Source organism: Marmota monax, unplaced genomic scaffold (assembly GCF_021218885.2).
Source record: "Marmota monax isolate L192 unplaced genomic scaffold, Marmota_monax_Labrador192_F-V1.1 WCK01_AAM20220418_F8-fsc00047, whole genome shotgun sequence".
Lineage (NCBI taxonomy): Eukaryota > Metazoa > Chordata > Mammalia > Rodentia > Sciuridae > Marmota > Marmota monax.
Window position 1 is genome coordinate 2,405,101 of NW_026692072.1, and position 13,408 is coordinate 2,418,508.

The following is a 13,408-nucleotide window of genomic DNA, read 5'->3' on the forward strand; positions in this document are numbered from 1 at the left end:
GGGAAGGGAGTAAGCCTTGAGGGATAAGCACAAGGTGAATCTTGAGGGTTGTCGATAGGATGGGACCCTGGACTGATGAAGTAAGCCTCAAGGTCAAGTCCATTCTCCTGTGGATGAAACTCCCAGTAATGCTGCTGCTCAAATTCCTCGTGAAACGTGCTCGTAGGAAAAAACAGAAGAAGGAAGGAGAGTAGGAGACTTTAATTTCCTGAATACTCCCTTTCCATCAAGCTAAGTATTCTAAATGAATTGCCTCATTTAGTGCCTTCAATAAACCTGTGATGTAAACACGAATCGACTCAGCCTGCAGATTGGAATGTGATAAGGCTACATTAGAGAGGTCAATCAATTTGCCAGAGAAAACTCTCCACAAAAGACAGGTAGGATTCAAACCCTGGCCTGTCCCAGTCCTCTATACCCCATGCACACACACATTCATACATACGCCCAATATGTACACGTTCGAATGTGCACCTGTATTCTCCTGCACATGTAAACACGATTACATCCATACCAAGAGATCACATCCAAGACAGATCCCACACATAGGGAAAGTAGGGCTGAATCTTTGCAGAGAAGATCTTGGGTTCCCATATTCTACATAGTCAGAACGTCCTTCATAGAAACTGCTGGTTTTATTCTTCACTCACGGTCACTGTACTCATTCTATCTGAAATAAGACTGGACAGAGACACAAGGCAGGCCAAATGCGATGGCCAAGAGAGAAACTGTGATGTGTGACAATGGAATGATATTAGTAAAGGCAGGAAGAAAGCGGGTCCCAGAGAGAGCAAACAAGGGCTCACTGAACAACTCTTTTTTTTCAGCACTAGGAATTGAACCCAGGGCCTCATGCATGCTACACAAGCAGTTTGCCACCAAGCTGCATCCCCAGCCCTCGACTTAAACTCATGCACACCTCTATGCGATACAGACCATTTCTAGGTTGTGCAAATCAGGGTCGTGGTGACTGAGCTACACCAGAACTGACAGAATAAATAACATGAGATTAGAGACAAGCCTGTGTGTGTAGGGGGAGGGGGTTAGTTGGTGATAAAGGACCTTGGACTCAGTGTCCCCAGGGATTAGAAGGATGATCAAATATTGTCCTCATTTTCGAAGAGAGGATATATCTAATTGGGAAGTCAGGGCACAGCTCTTGCCTTAGAATGGCCATGTCACCATGAGCACACTTTATCGGTCACAATTTCATCTGCCCAATGGTCCCAGGACAATCATGTTACTATAAGCAACTTGAAAACAGGAAATGAGTCTTCTCAATGACACACGCAGGTCAGTGCTGTTGAGGGCTTGCACGTGCACAGCAACAGGGATGAGCCATCGTCTCTAGGGTCTTTCCAATATCTTAGCGAGTACTGAATGACAAGGACAGCAGACTTCCTGCCCATCTCTCAGCAAATGTCTGAAGAGAAGCTCATGTTTTGCAGATTCCCAAATGCCCTTCTTATCCAATCCTGTGTCTTTGAGGTATTCTTCAATGCTTTATTCAGAGCAAGAGACAAGAGTTTGTAAAACCTTGTTCCATGGAGCACTAATTCCACTAGAAAGTACAAAGTCTTATGTAAAAAAAGAAGGAAAGAAAAGGAAAAAGAAAGACTCTGTGATCAAATATCTTTGTAAAATGCTAATTACAGCTTTCTTTATTGCAGGACTTTGCAGATCTATATATGCTTTGTGTATAGTCAATCTCCACATCTCCCAGACTTATTTCATCATTACATCCTGTTTTCTGTTTGTTTTTGATTAAAATCTCCCAGGATTAGCAATCCTCAAGGCCCACTTTGGGAGGGAGATGCCAGGCTGGGCCTTAAGTTCTCTCAATTGATTGCAGGGGCTTAAGGAAAAGGACTTTGTCTTCTTTTCACCAAGGCAGTGCAGTCCCTGGAAACAAGAGGAGCACCTGACAGGTGCTTGATAAATACTGCTGCGTAGATACCTGGACATGGACTTGGGAGGCATGTGAAGCCAAGGTGAAGGCTACCTGTGTGTGACAAAGACTGAGACGTGTGAGCATCCTCTCTTGCTGTGGCTTTTCAGTCTCAAGTGTGCAGTGTGGGCAGACCTTGAGGTCCATTATTGCTGGATATTTTTGTTTACTGCAGTTTGTAGCTCATTTCCACAAGGACTCAGGACCTACCCACTCTGTTCTACCACTGGATTCCCCAGGAGCCAGGCTTGCCCTAAAGGAGGCTGAACACCATTTGGAAGCAAGCAGTTCACCCCCTAGTGGCAGAAAACCAGACCAGATCAGATACTCTTGATCACCAGCAGTATCTTCCCTTCTGGGGCATCCAGGTGAGCCAGGAGCATCCAGGTGAGCCAGGAGCATGTTGGGAAACATGGGAGCAGATGTTTCCAACTAAAAGTTCAGCTCAGAAAACTTGTCCTAGGACACTTTAGGTGTTCTCCACCATCATTGTCAACTCCTGAGGAGCGACCCCATGATGCTGGGGCTTATTGATAACTTGCAATGGAATCCTTTCAAGTACATGCAAGGGGAACTGAGTTTGAAAAACACTGACAGTTTAGTTTGTCAGAGTCCCCAAACAATTCATTTGATCTGAAGTAAATGCAGCCAACATCCCCCCAACACACACACACACACACACATGCATCCCACCATTCAGAGTTTTGGTGCTAAAATGGCTGTGATTTTTTTTTTTAACCAAATGTGATTTCAGCTTATGAGGAAAATTGCAATCTCCCCATGAGCTCAACTTGGCAGTATGTGTTCCTCACTGTGTTCTGACAGCAGCCGTCCTGGTTTTCCAATCACCAAACCAACTGACCAGACTGCTACTTACCCAGATGCAGGCTGCCAAACCACTAACTCAACACTGAGACAGCCAGAACCTCAGAGAGGCGGTGATCAAAACTCCAAGCCTGCAGGAACTGAGGCATTGAGCCAACTCCAGAGGCCAAAGGGTGGCAAAAAGAGGCATCTTCACTCACCACTCAGCCAAGGGTGGCACTGATCTTACCTACTTGATATAAGACCCAGGTCATTGGTATCTGCAGATACTAGGTCCTCATTCAAGGTTGAAATGAATTGGTTAAAACCCATCCTAGTACTAATGAAGGGAGACCAAGTCGGTTCTCTGCAATATCCATCAATATGCCAAAAAAAGAAGGAAGGGGAGAGTTTTCTCTTATTCATTCCAGACCTGTTCCCCGCAATCCCATGGCTTAAAAGTGCACACATTGATGAACTTGACAGAACAAATCCATAAAGGAGCAGTGATACGTAGTGTCATGGCCAGACTTCAAATATGTCTCATCCTTAATTCTGTTCCTATGCAAACGGACACGTGACTTGGATTATAAAAGTTGACCATAGGACAAAGAACTTTCTTTGTCCAGAGTTTAATCAAAGTGAGATGTATGATACTGGACAGTTATCCCAGAGACTGGTTGGATTTGGGGTCTGCTTAGCACCTTGGTTTTCTCAAGCGAATGTCTCCTGTTAAGCTCCACATGGCCCCACTAGGGCTACTGTTTCTGTTCCTTCTGGGCATCAACCAGCACCCGCCCCCCCATAATGGCAAACATAACCTTACATAGGCCAATCTGAGCACCTGGAATGTCAAAGAGATAATCAAACTTTTCTACTTATACTGAGGTCATATTTAGCCAAAATACAGCCGGCATATCTGCCACAATTGGTCCAGCCACTTACTGTGGCAGTATTGTACAGAGTATCAGGACATGTCTTATGGAGTCAGGCTGCCTGGACTTAAAACACAAACATCTGGCATGTGACCTGATAAGTACTGAATCTTTGCCTAAGTGCTTTTGTGTGTGACCTGGAGCTCATGATAACAGTACTTACCTCCTAGATCTATAAGTAATTGCATGTAAGGCATATAGAAGAATGCTTGGCACTTATCACAATTCCATCAACTAACTATCTTTGTAACCAGTCTTGGGATTAGATCATTAAGGTGTGCTTCTACCTTTGGAATTTCTATCATGGACGTGAAGAATTTGATGTGCGACCCCTACCTACGTCCCTCTCAACCCACATGGGCACTGAGTCTGGGCCACACATGTAATTGTAACATAAAAAAAATATAAGAAATAAACCTGGGGAGAAGGCAGAAAGTCTCAGTTCCTCAGAGAGTGGCCCATCTCCAGCCAACTCTTAATCCCCTGCCTTCTTTGAGTCATTTTGTTCACAGTTACGAAACCTGATCTGTCCTGCATTTTTTTACTTCTTTCTCTCTGTTCTAAACGTATGGTTTTGGCCTACATCTTGTGAAGGCTGACAAACAGATTTCCTTAAACATAGACCAGGCTTGGAATCTGGTAGACGTTCTGCCACTGATCTGGTAGCATTCAATGTTCCAGCTGGCTTCTGGGTCCTCTGCCCTGGAATTCAGGAACTGGAAAGTATAAACACAGTATTTCTCTCCTCTTTAAATTAAAATAAAAAGGGAGGGGCTTGTGACTTTCAAATATCCATATGGTGAGGTTGACAGTTCCCTTGCTCGCCCCTCTCCCTTGGAGGACAAGGGAGGTGCACACCTTCCCTCATTTATCATGGAAATGACAGTTTCCCCAATGTGCACATGCCTCAAATCAACTGCCATTTCTAGAGTTGGTATCAGGGGAGAAGTTTTCTACTGTATCAGGATTGTTCACCCTCACTGAGGCAGATGGAAATCATTTTCTGACTCAAGGCCAGTCATTAGGTCTCCCAGACATTATTATCTCGGCCAGTTCTAACTCCTCAGTGCAACCCAGATGTAGGGAAGATTAGATCAAACCCACATTCTGTGCCAGTGACATTCCAAAGACCTCCCCAGGACTTCTGGGTATTTCCAAAGGACTTACGTACTCTAAGACACCTTTGCTTCTGGGCTTCCATGTCCAAAAGTGCTTGACTCATAGTTTATGAAGCCCAGTTATAGCACCCAGCTTTGTCCTCAGTTTCCACCAAAAGGTCACACTGATAGTCATTCATGAGAATAAAGCATTGAATAGGAGGTCACAGAGAGAGCTGAGATTACATTTCACGAAACACACAAGTTCAAATATATTCCGGTCTTATAAAAATCTCCTGTAGAAGATGCTTTAAAAAGTCCTGTTGGTCAATTATTCCTAAGCAGTTTTATTCACTTGCACGATGTCTCCATTTAGCATGCGGCCTTCCACCCCGTTCCTCTCAGGAATGGAGGTCATAAACTTAAGTGCCAGTGGAGACTAGCAGATGAGTGTTAGGCCATAGAGAGGATCCAACCTCCCTCAAGGCATTCAGGTTCACACATTTCTTTTTTTTTTTTAATTTTTATTGTTGGCTGTTCAAAACATTACATAGTTCTTGATATATCATATTTCACACTTTGATTCAAGTGGGTTATGAACTCCCATTTTTACCCCGTATACAAATTGCAGAATCACATCAGTTACACATCCATTGATTTACATATTGCCATACTAGTGTCTGTTGTATTCTGCTGCCTTTCCTATCCTCTACTATCCCCCTCCCCTCCCCTCCCCTCCCCTCTTCTCTCTGTCTACCCCCTCTACTGTCATTCATTTCTTGTATTATTTTTCCCTTTCCCCTCACTTCCTCTTGTATGTAATTTTGTATAACCCTGAGGGTCTCCTTCCATTTCCATGCAATTTCCCTTCTCTCTCCCTTTCCCTCCCACCTCTCATCCCTGTTTAATGTTAATCTTCTTCTCCTGCTCTTCCTCCCTACTCTGTTCTTAGTTACTCTCCTTATATCAAGGGTTCACACATTTCTAAGCACGGTGTCCTGCTAAACACTTCTGCAGGCCATGTGACCTGAAGCTTGCCAGTTCGCAGTTCTCAGCTCTGAAACATTCCTCTTTGCCACAGTAAGCCAAGACAGAGCAACAGGAGCTAGCAAGGGCTTTTCCCCTGCTTCCTGTGTGTCCTGGAACTTTGTCAAGGTTAGATGTGCATAAGCACCATCTACCCACATGCTAAATGTGTGAGTGTAAGTCAATCAGCTAACAGGCAAACTTGGGCTCAGACACTGGACAGTGGGGTTCACCATAGGCTCCCCTAATCTGCTTACGTAGACTTTAATTTTTTTTTGTGGCAACATGTATATAACATAAAACCATCTTTCCAACTATGTTTATATATATAGTTTATATACATAGTTTAGTAGCCTTAAATACATTCACACAGGGGCTGAGGTTGAGGTCAGTGGGTAGAGTGCTTGCCAAGCCTATGTGAGGCACTGGGTTCCGTCCTCAGCTCTACATAAAAATAAATAAATGAAACGAAGGTATTACACCCAACTAAAATAAATTTTTTAAAAATACATTTACACAGTTGTACAATGGTCACCCATATCTATCTCTAGAATTTTTACATCTGAAATTCTGCACAATAACATCTATTCCTTCTTCTCCACTGCCCCTGACAACTCCCATCCCACTGTCTCTATGAATTTGACTATTCTAGGTGCCTCACATAAATGGAATCACGTGATGTTTGTCTTTTTTGTGTCTGATTTCTTTCATATAGTATATTATTCTCAAGGTTCAGCCATGTTATACTATGTATCAAAGTTTCCTTCATTTTTAAACATGAATGATATCTTATTTTATGCCTATAGCACATTTTATTTATCCACCAACCAACATTGGGTTGTTTCCATCTTTTGACTTTGGGGAGTAATATACTAGGACCATCAGTTTGCAAATATCTGTTCAAGTCTCTGCTTTCAATTCTTTTGTGTATATGCCCAGAAGTGGAATCACTAGATCAAATGGCAATTCTAGGTTTAATTTTTTGAAGAATCATGCTTGTGTATCCTTGAACCAATCACAGAGCCTCTTTGAACTTCATCTGTAAAGCAGGGATGGCAATAATACCTTACTTTATCAAGTGGGGGAATCTCATAATTAATGCACTAAAGCCTTTGGATCATAAATGTCACTAGATGTCAGCTAGATGTCCAGTCTCCTTGTCTTTGGAAACAAAGGACCCAAACTAAACTGACCACTAAAGTCACTCTCAGCTCCAAAAATCTATGATCCCACCACAAAAGTATTTTCCTTTTGGGATGCCAGAAACTTTCAGAGTATATTGGGGTGAACACCCTCTTCCTGGTCCCTACAAAAATCCACCCCTGCCAAGAAGGCCCAGTTTTCCTAGCTCTGACCCTGGAATGTGCTAACACATCCCATTATAGACTAACATCTCATTTTTTCTTACCACTCCTTCTCCCTAGCTTCCTCTCCACATTCCCCTTCTCAGCTGACTGTTCCTACCCACTGAATATCTGCGCTTCAAATTATCTCCCCCACTGATGTTTGTGTTCATTCCCCACAAGCTAATGTCTGTTGGAAGTAACACTTGTGAAGTTATCCATATTAAGGTTTCATTTCCCAAGAGACCCATATTTTAAATGAGGTTTTCCTCTTAGGCAGAGTCACTCTGGCAGAGCTACTGCTGTTGGTGAAGTCACTGGAGTTGGGTTTCCCTTCTCACATGCTGTTTATGTTAGGTTTATCACTTGGCCCAGTGTCTGGATTCTCATCCTCCAACATGTATCACATGCTCATGAGCAACAACAATCACCCATCCCATCCCAGTGGATGTTTACGTTTTATCCGACACTCTTTTTAGCAAAGGAATTAGAACAAATACGCTTCCAAGCTTTTCTTGTCAGGGGCCAGATTCAAAATTCCAGCAGGGAGTGGACTCGTTCACTACATGAAGAAATATTTTCCTTCTCCACTCTATTCCTCTGCCTTCCCTCCAAATGTGAACATTTGACAACTGAAATACCCTTGTTAAACACATGGAACAGTTCTCCGGTTCCATCAACAGCTTGGCTGACAACAAATCACACACCCTCCCCAATGCTTCTCCATAGCAAAAGGTAAAAGAGATTCTCAGGTCAGTAAGAAATGGGTTTTTCAGATCGTGGGCAGCTGAGCTTTGTTTTGTTTTGTTTGTTTGTTTGTTTGTTTAATGAGCAATCTCATCCACCAAGCCCTGGCACTCAGACAAGAACCAGGGTCCTCTGGAGTTGGTCTAACTACTTCCAGGCTACCACAGCCTGGAAGTTTGGAGATGGAGGAGGGAGGAGTCCTCAACTTACCCCTGGTCAAGTGTTTAGGCTTATGGGTTATCAGCTACTGTTGAAGGTCTCCTCCTTCCTTCATTAGTCTTTGGGCTGCTCCAGATAGTTTGGAGGTAAAATCCAAATGAAACACTCTCACCATTTTGATGATACATCACTAAGGAAGATTTACCTGGGGGCAGGCTGGCTCAAAGTAAATGAAAAGGATCAGCCCAAGTGGGGGAGAGGCTTTTTGTTGATAATGAGGGATGTTTCTTAGGCTGTGTCCCCCTCCCTACAGCAGACCATAGCACTCAGCATCCTCACCACCCCACTTATCCTGTCTGGGACTCGGGCCACCTGCAGAGATGGAGCACAGGGAACAGGCAGCCAGGTTCACAATACCTGCTCCTGCACAAAGCTGCCCTATTTTGTCACATCTGTACATCTCAAGCCTTGACCTCATTAAGTCACACCTGATGTGACACCTCATCCCTGGAGCCATATAAGGACAGAAGCTCCTAAGAAGCCCCTGCTTCCCTGCCTGGCAGCAAGCCATTAGAAGACCCTCCACTCCCTGGCTTTTGTCCTTTGCTAGGTCAACAGGCTTCCAGGAGCTCTGAGTCATGTCCCAACCTCACTTGTCCTGGAAGCCCATTTGACCTGGGAATTGTGGCTCAGAAAAATGGCATGTGAAAAACAAAGAAACCAAAATTCCTTCAAAACAAACATCCCCAGAAACAGCTTGCACTTTTAACCCCAGCTTTCTTTCTCTCCTTTCTCTTTCTTATCAGAAAGTGTGTCTATGCTGGATGAAGAAATCTCTTGTGTTGGAATTCTGTTCAGATACATTGTTGTCAGACAGCATTAAGCAAGATTCACCAAGAGGAACACCCAGGCAAGCCCTGCTCTTTATTCCCCTCTCTTTCCAGCTCACCTCTGCGGGAGCTCTTTCCAGGGGAAACTTTGCTTTTGCAAATCAAAGCTTGCAACTCACTCTGAATTGATTCCCCAAGGTAATTTCATGCTTTAAAGCAGATAAACTAAAAATGGGCAAATCATACTGGAGCTCGTCCCCCTTCCTGAGGCAGTCCAGTCCCACAATTACGGATGACAAAACTGTATCCCCTTCTAAGCGAAGGCAACAGACTCTCCAGGGACACCAATAAAGCCCCGAGATTATCACCAGAGAAAAAGTCCCCGCCCAGACTCCCGGTCCTGCTCCGGGTCAGCCCCCTGGAGGGAAATGCCCCCTTCTCGAGGCATCCAGGACCCTATGGGTGACAGTACCTCTTGGCAAAGACGAGATGAGAAGGAGCTGCAGGAACGTGAGTCCCAGCTGCGTCCACCGGTCCAGCTCCATCTTTCCCGCGGTGGTGCCGAGCCCAGCGACTGCGGGGGAGCAAGAGGAGGGACGCGGGAGGCCGGCGGGCTGGCGGCTCTTCCAGGGACCTCCCCAAGCCCCAGCTGAGCGGCAGCTCGGGTTTCAGCTCGCCGCCGGGCTCTCCCATCCTCATCCCAGGGAAACCACCTTCAGCCAGAGCGACGTCAGCCCAAACCTCGGCTCTCCGCTGCCTTAACCCTTGCGGAGCCCGGGAAGGTGTGGCGGTGCCCCGAGGCCGGGGACAGGGGCGGGCGGGGACGCTGCGGGTCCTCTGGGCTCCAGATATCCCGCACCTGGGTGGAGGGTGCGGGCCCGCAGCACCTGGACCGGTATCCAGGTAGGCGGGGCCACTCAGGTGAGGCAGGGGTGGTTTCTCACCCCACTGCCCCGCCGCCGTGGACGCCTGGCACGCGGGTTGGCTGCGGCTGCCCTCACGGCACACGTGGAACCCGATGGCCTCGGGAGAGGGAATCCGTGATGGGAGAAGAGGCGCCCACCCCCCCTTCCCTCCCAACACTCTTACCTCTAAGTTCTTTCCCCTCCCTCTGCTCTAAGGATCCTAGTTTGGAAACAGTTTTCTCTGGATCTGTAGGCTGCAGGGGGCAGTTGCTCATCTTCTTATGATGGTGAGTATAAATGACTCCTGAGCACATGTCAGGCCGGTCATGGAGCTTGGGGACACTGTACTGTGAGGGAGCTCAGTTTAGGTACCTGCACTGCAAACCACATCTTGAAGTGAGTAAAAAGAATGGCTTACAAGATGTCTGATTTTTATCAGCTTCTCTGTGCCAGGTGCCTTACCTCCTGTCTTTTCACAGTAAACCTATCTTCTCCTTTCCTACAAAAATAGGAAAATTGAGCCACTGAGTTCGATAACACACTGCGAGGTCACACAGTAAGGGGTAGAGCTAGGATAGGAACGCGCAGGGCGACCAGATCCAGAGGCTGTTGTCCAAGCCACTAGGCTATACAGACTCTTACAATGTTGCCCTTATAAAATTGTATTTAAATATTTTAGGTACACTTCTGTCTATACAGAATTGTATTTAATCATTATAGTCATGATGTACAGTAGGTAGTATATTATATATTATGGATGCAAAAATGGAGACTGAGAGGATTAACTGACCTGCTCAATATCACTCAGCTGGACATGGCAAAGCAAGATATGCCCAGGTCTAACGTGGAATTGGCCTTGGACCATAGCTCCTCCCAGTTTGTACTACCAGATTTAAAAGCCCAAATCAGGAGAAGCAGGTGACCATTTCAAGCCAGGACTAGTAAGAAAGCTTCCTAGAGCAGAGAGGCTTGGCCTGAAGTCTAAGAAAGACCTATCACAAGCCAGAGAGGGGAGTAAAAAAGGACTATCCAGGAACTTGGCTGATGCCATAGGAAATGGTGGGTGTTTATATGTGTAGGTCATAATTTGCATTTGTACTTTCCCCCAAAAGATCCATGGCAAGACATACCACTAAAATGCCTTTTAAGCAATTTTGATAAATAGAGGAGACAGACAGATGATAGAAGACAGTTATATAGAGGCATACAGAACAAAACCAACCATAGACAAAGGCCAACTGAAGATTAGAGACAAATGGATGTAGAGGCTGAAGATTCTGAGTGCCACCAGAGTGTTTCAATTTTATTCTTTAAGCTGTTGGAGGGTGCTGATGATTTAGGATTAGAGGGTGCTGAGCCCAAGGCAAGCCCCCCAAGAAGGTAAGTGATCCCCAACTATTGTTGAAGGCCAGAAATAAAGAGTAAGCGTTTGAAGTGGAAGGGAAAAGAAAGTGAGAAAAACCTGAGGGAGCGTGAAAGCCCAGAGCTCTGGGCAGGTTTGGAAAGGTGGGAACCCTGATGCAAATGCTTCATTAAGGAGGAGTTGCTAAACTCCCAGTCCTGCTAGGAGCACCCTGCAATGAAGTGACCAGAAGCGAGCATTCAGCACTCAGAGCCCTGGGTTCAAATCCTTAAGTCCCCACTTTCTGACAGCATGACTTCAAGCAAGCTCACTAACTCTGAATCTGTGTTCTTCTCTACAAAATGGAAATAATAATCAAACCCACTTTCTTGGCCACTGGAAGGGTTAAATGAGTTTATGCATGGAAGGCCTGTAGCACAGTGCCTAGTACATTCTAGCTGCACAATTTTTTTTTTCCACGACTGGGAACTAAACCCAGGGCTGCTCTACCACAGAGCTAGACCCCCAGCCATTTTTATTTTTTATTTTCAAACAGAATCTTGATACATTACCAAGACTCAGCTCAAACTTGCAATCCTCCTACCTCAGTCTCTTGAGTCCCTAGGATTGTGGCATGTGCCATCACAATAAATATTAACTGTCATCTGTATTATCTGTCCTAAGGATGCCCAGAGAAAACCCTCACTGTTTTAGTCAGCTATTTCGCTGCTGTGACTAATGGACCCAACCAGAGTAATTTTAGGGGAAGAAAAGTTTAGGGACTCACAGTTTCAATACATAAACAACAGGCTCCATTCCTCGGGGCTGGAGGTGAGGCAGGACATCATGGTGGAAGAGAGTGGCAGAGGGAAGCAGCTCACATCAGGATCAGTAAGCAGAGAGAAACTCCACTCGCCAGTTACAAATATATACTCCAAAGCCACACCCCAATTCCCACGTCCTCCAGCCATACCCTACCACTTCAGTTACTAATGAATCCCTGTCAGGGAATTAATTCACTAATTGGGTTAAGACTCTTACAACCCAATCATTTCTCCTCTGAACCTTCTTGCATTGTCTCACATGTGAGCTTTGGGGGACACCTCACATCCATACCATAACACTCACCTTCAAATTACTTGTCCAGGGGAAATTTGTATAAAATAAGCACAAAGAGTAGCCTTCAAAAAAAGGAAAATAGCAAAGACAAGGCATCTAAGGGGTGCAGCTGAGATAAAGGGTCATTTATTTCTGGCCAACGTTTCTGGGTTTGGTGATGGCAGTGATGTGGAGGTGACTTTGTTTCCAAACACTGTGGGACTTACAGTCTCTCAGGACTCTACCACAATCTGAGAGCATTGCTTCCTTCTCCCACCTCCTCCACACACCGCCTCTTGGCATCAGTGCCCAGCAGCCTCATCCCTGGGGCAATCGTTCCCCTGACAGGGTGGCTTCTGCCGAAGGGCAGCAGAACATGTCACTCAAAACATGCCACTTTGGCTTTAGAATTCTTTTGAGCAGAAGCCAATTAAGAAGAAGCCTTTGTATTTTCCCTGTTTGCTTAAAATTAGAGCATCATTTATAAAGGTGTCCTGCACCTTCTGTCTCCGCTAGGAAGAAACAAAGTTAATCACCAGAGACAACTCTGGACCTTTTATCAGCCCACGAAGAATCTACACAGCAAACCTTATTGACTAGCACTTATTTTCCAAGAGTTCTCCATATATTTGTCAGGAAGTTCAAAATCCTTTTCCTTTCTCTTACCACGTCTCTACAAATGTTGTTCTTTTGTTAAGATGCTATTGTTAAGCTAAGGTGCTACCCCAAATCCTCACCACCCTTTTAAGTTATTCATCAGTACTTGTTCCCATGCATAAAAGTCTTGTTTCTCTCTAAATTAATGTCTTTCATTTTTTTCTCTTGTTAATCTGTCTTTTGCTAGTCTAATTTACAGGATTCCAATAAACCACAGATGTTTAAAGATTCTTTTTTTCCTCCCCTATAAAGCTGATTGGCTAAGAAAGTCCCAGGTTCAGAGACCTAAAAACAGGCCCTTCCTGTGTTCCTGGAATCTCCACAGGAGTCTGCTTGCTATTTGTGTCACTAATTTGAGTTTGCAAATTTTCTAGGGTTAGGCAACCTGGAAACTGTCAGAAAGAGACTCTACAAAGGAGTGGACTCATCTCTTCAAAGAACTCAAAGCAGTGATCTAGTATTACTTTGTAGAAATCCACAATAAACCCTGAGCTGGGAGAAGGTCAGGGAAGCTATG

The 13,408-nt window shown here is 45.0% G+C and overlaps 1 protein-coding gene across 2 annotated transcripts in view; it reads right to left on the reverse strand.

The window, feature by feature from the left end:
- Pamr1 (peptidase domain containing associated with muscle regeneration 1) overlaps positions 1-9,588 on the reverse strand; it is a 77,543-nt gene extending 67,955 nt beyond the window's left edge. For both annotated transcript variants that reach the window (XM_046454853.2, XM_046454847.2), the window contains exon 1: positions 9,362-9,588. In XM_046454853.2, coding sequence (XP_046310809.1) covers positions 9,362-9,434 — 73 coding nt within the window. In that variant the 5' untranslated portion in view covers positions 9,435-9,588. The remainder of the gene's footprint in view (positions 1-9,361) is intronic.
- Between the last annotated feature and the right edge of the window lie 3,820 nt (positions 9,589-13,408).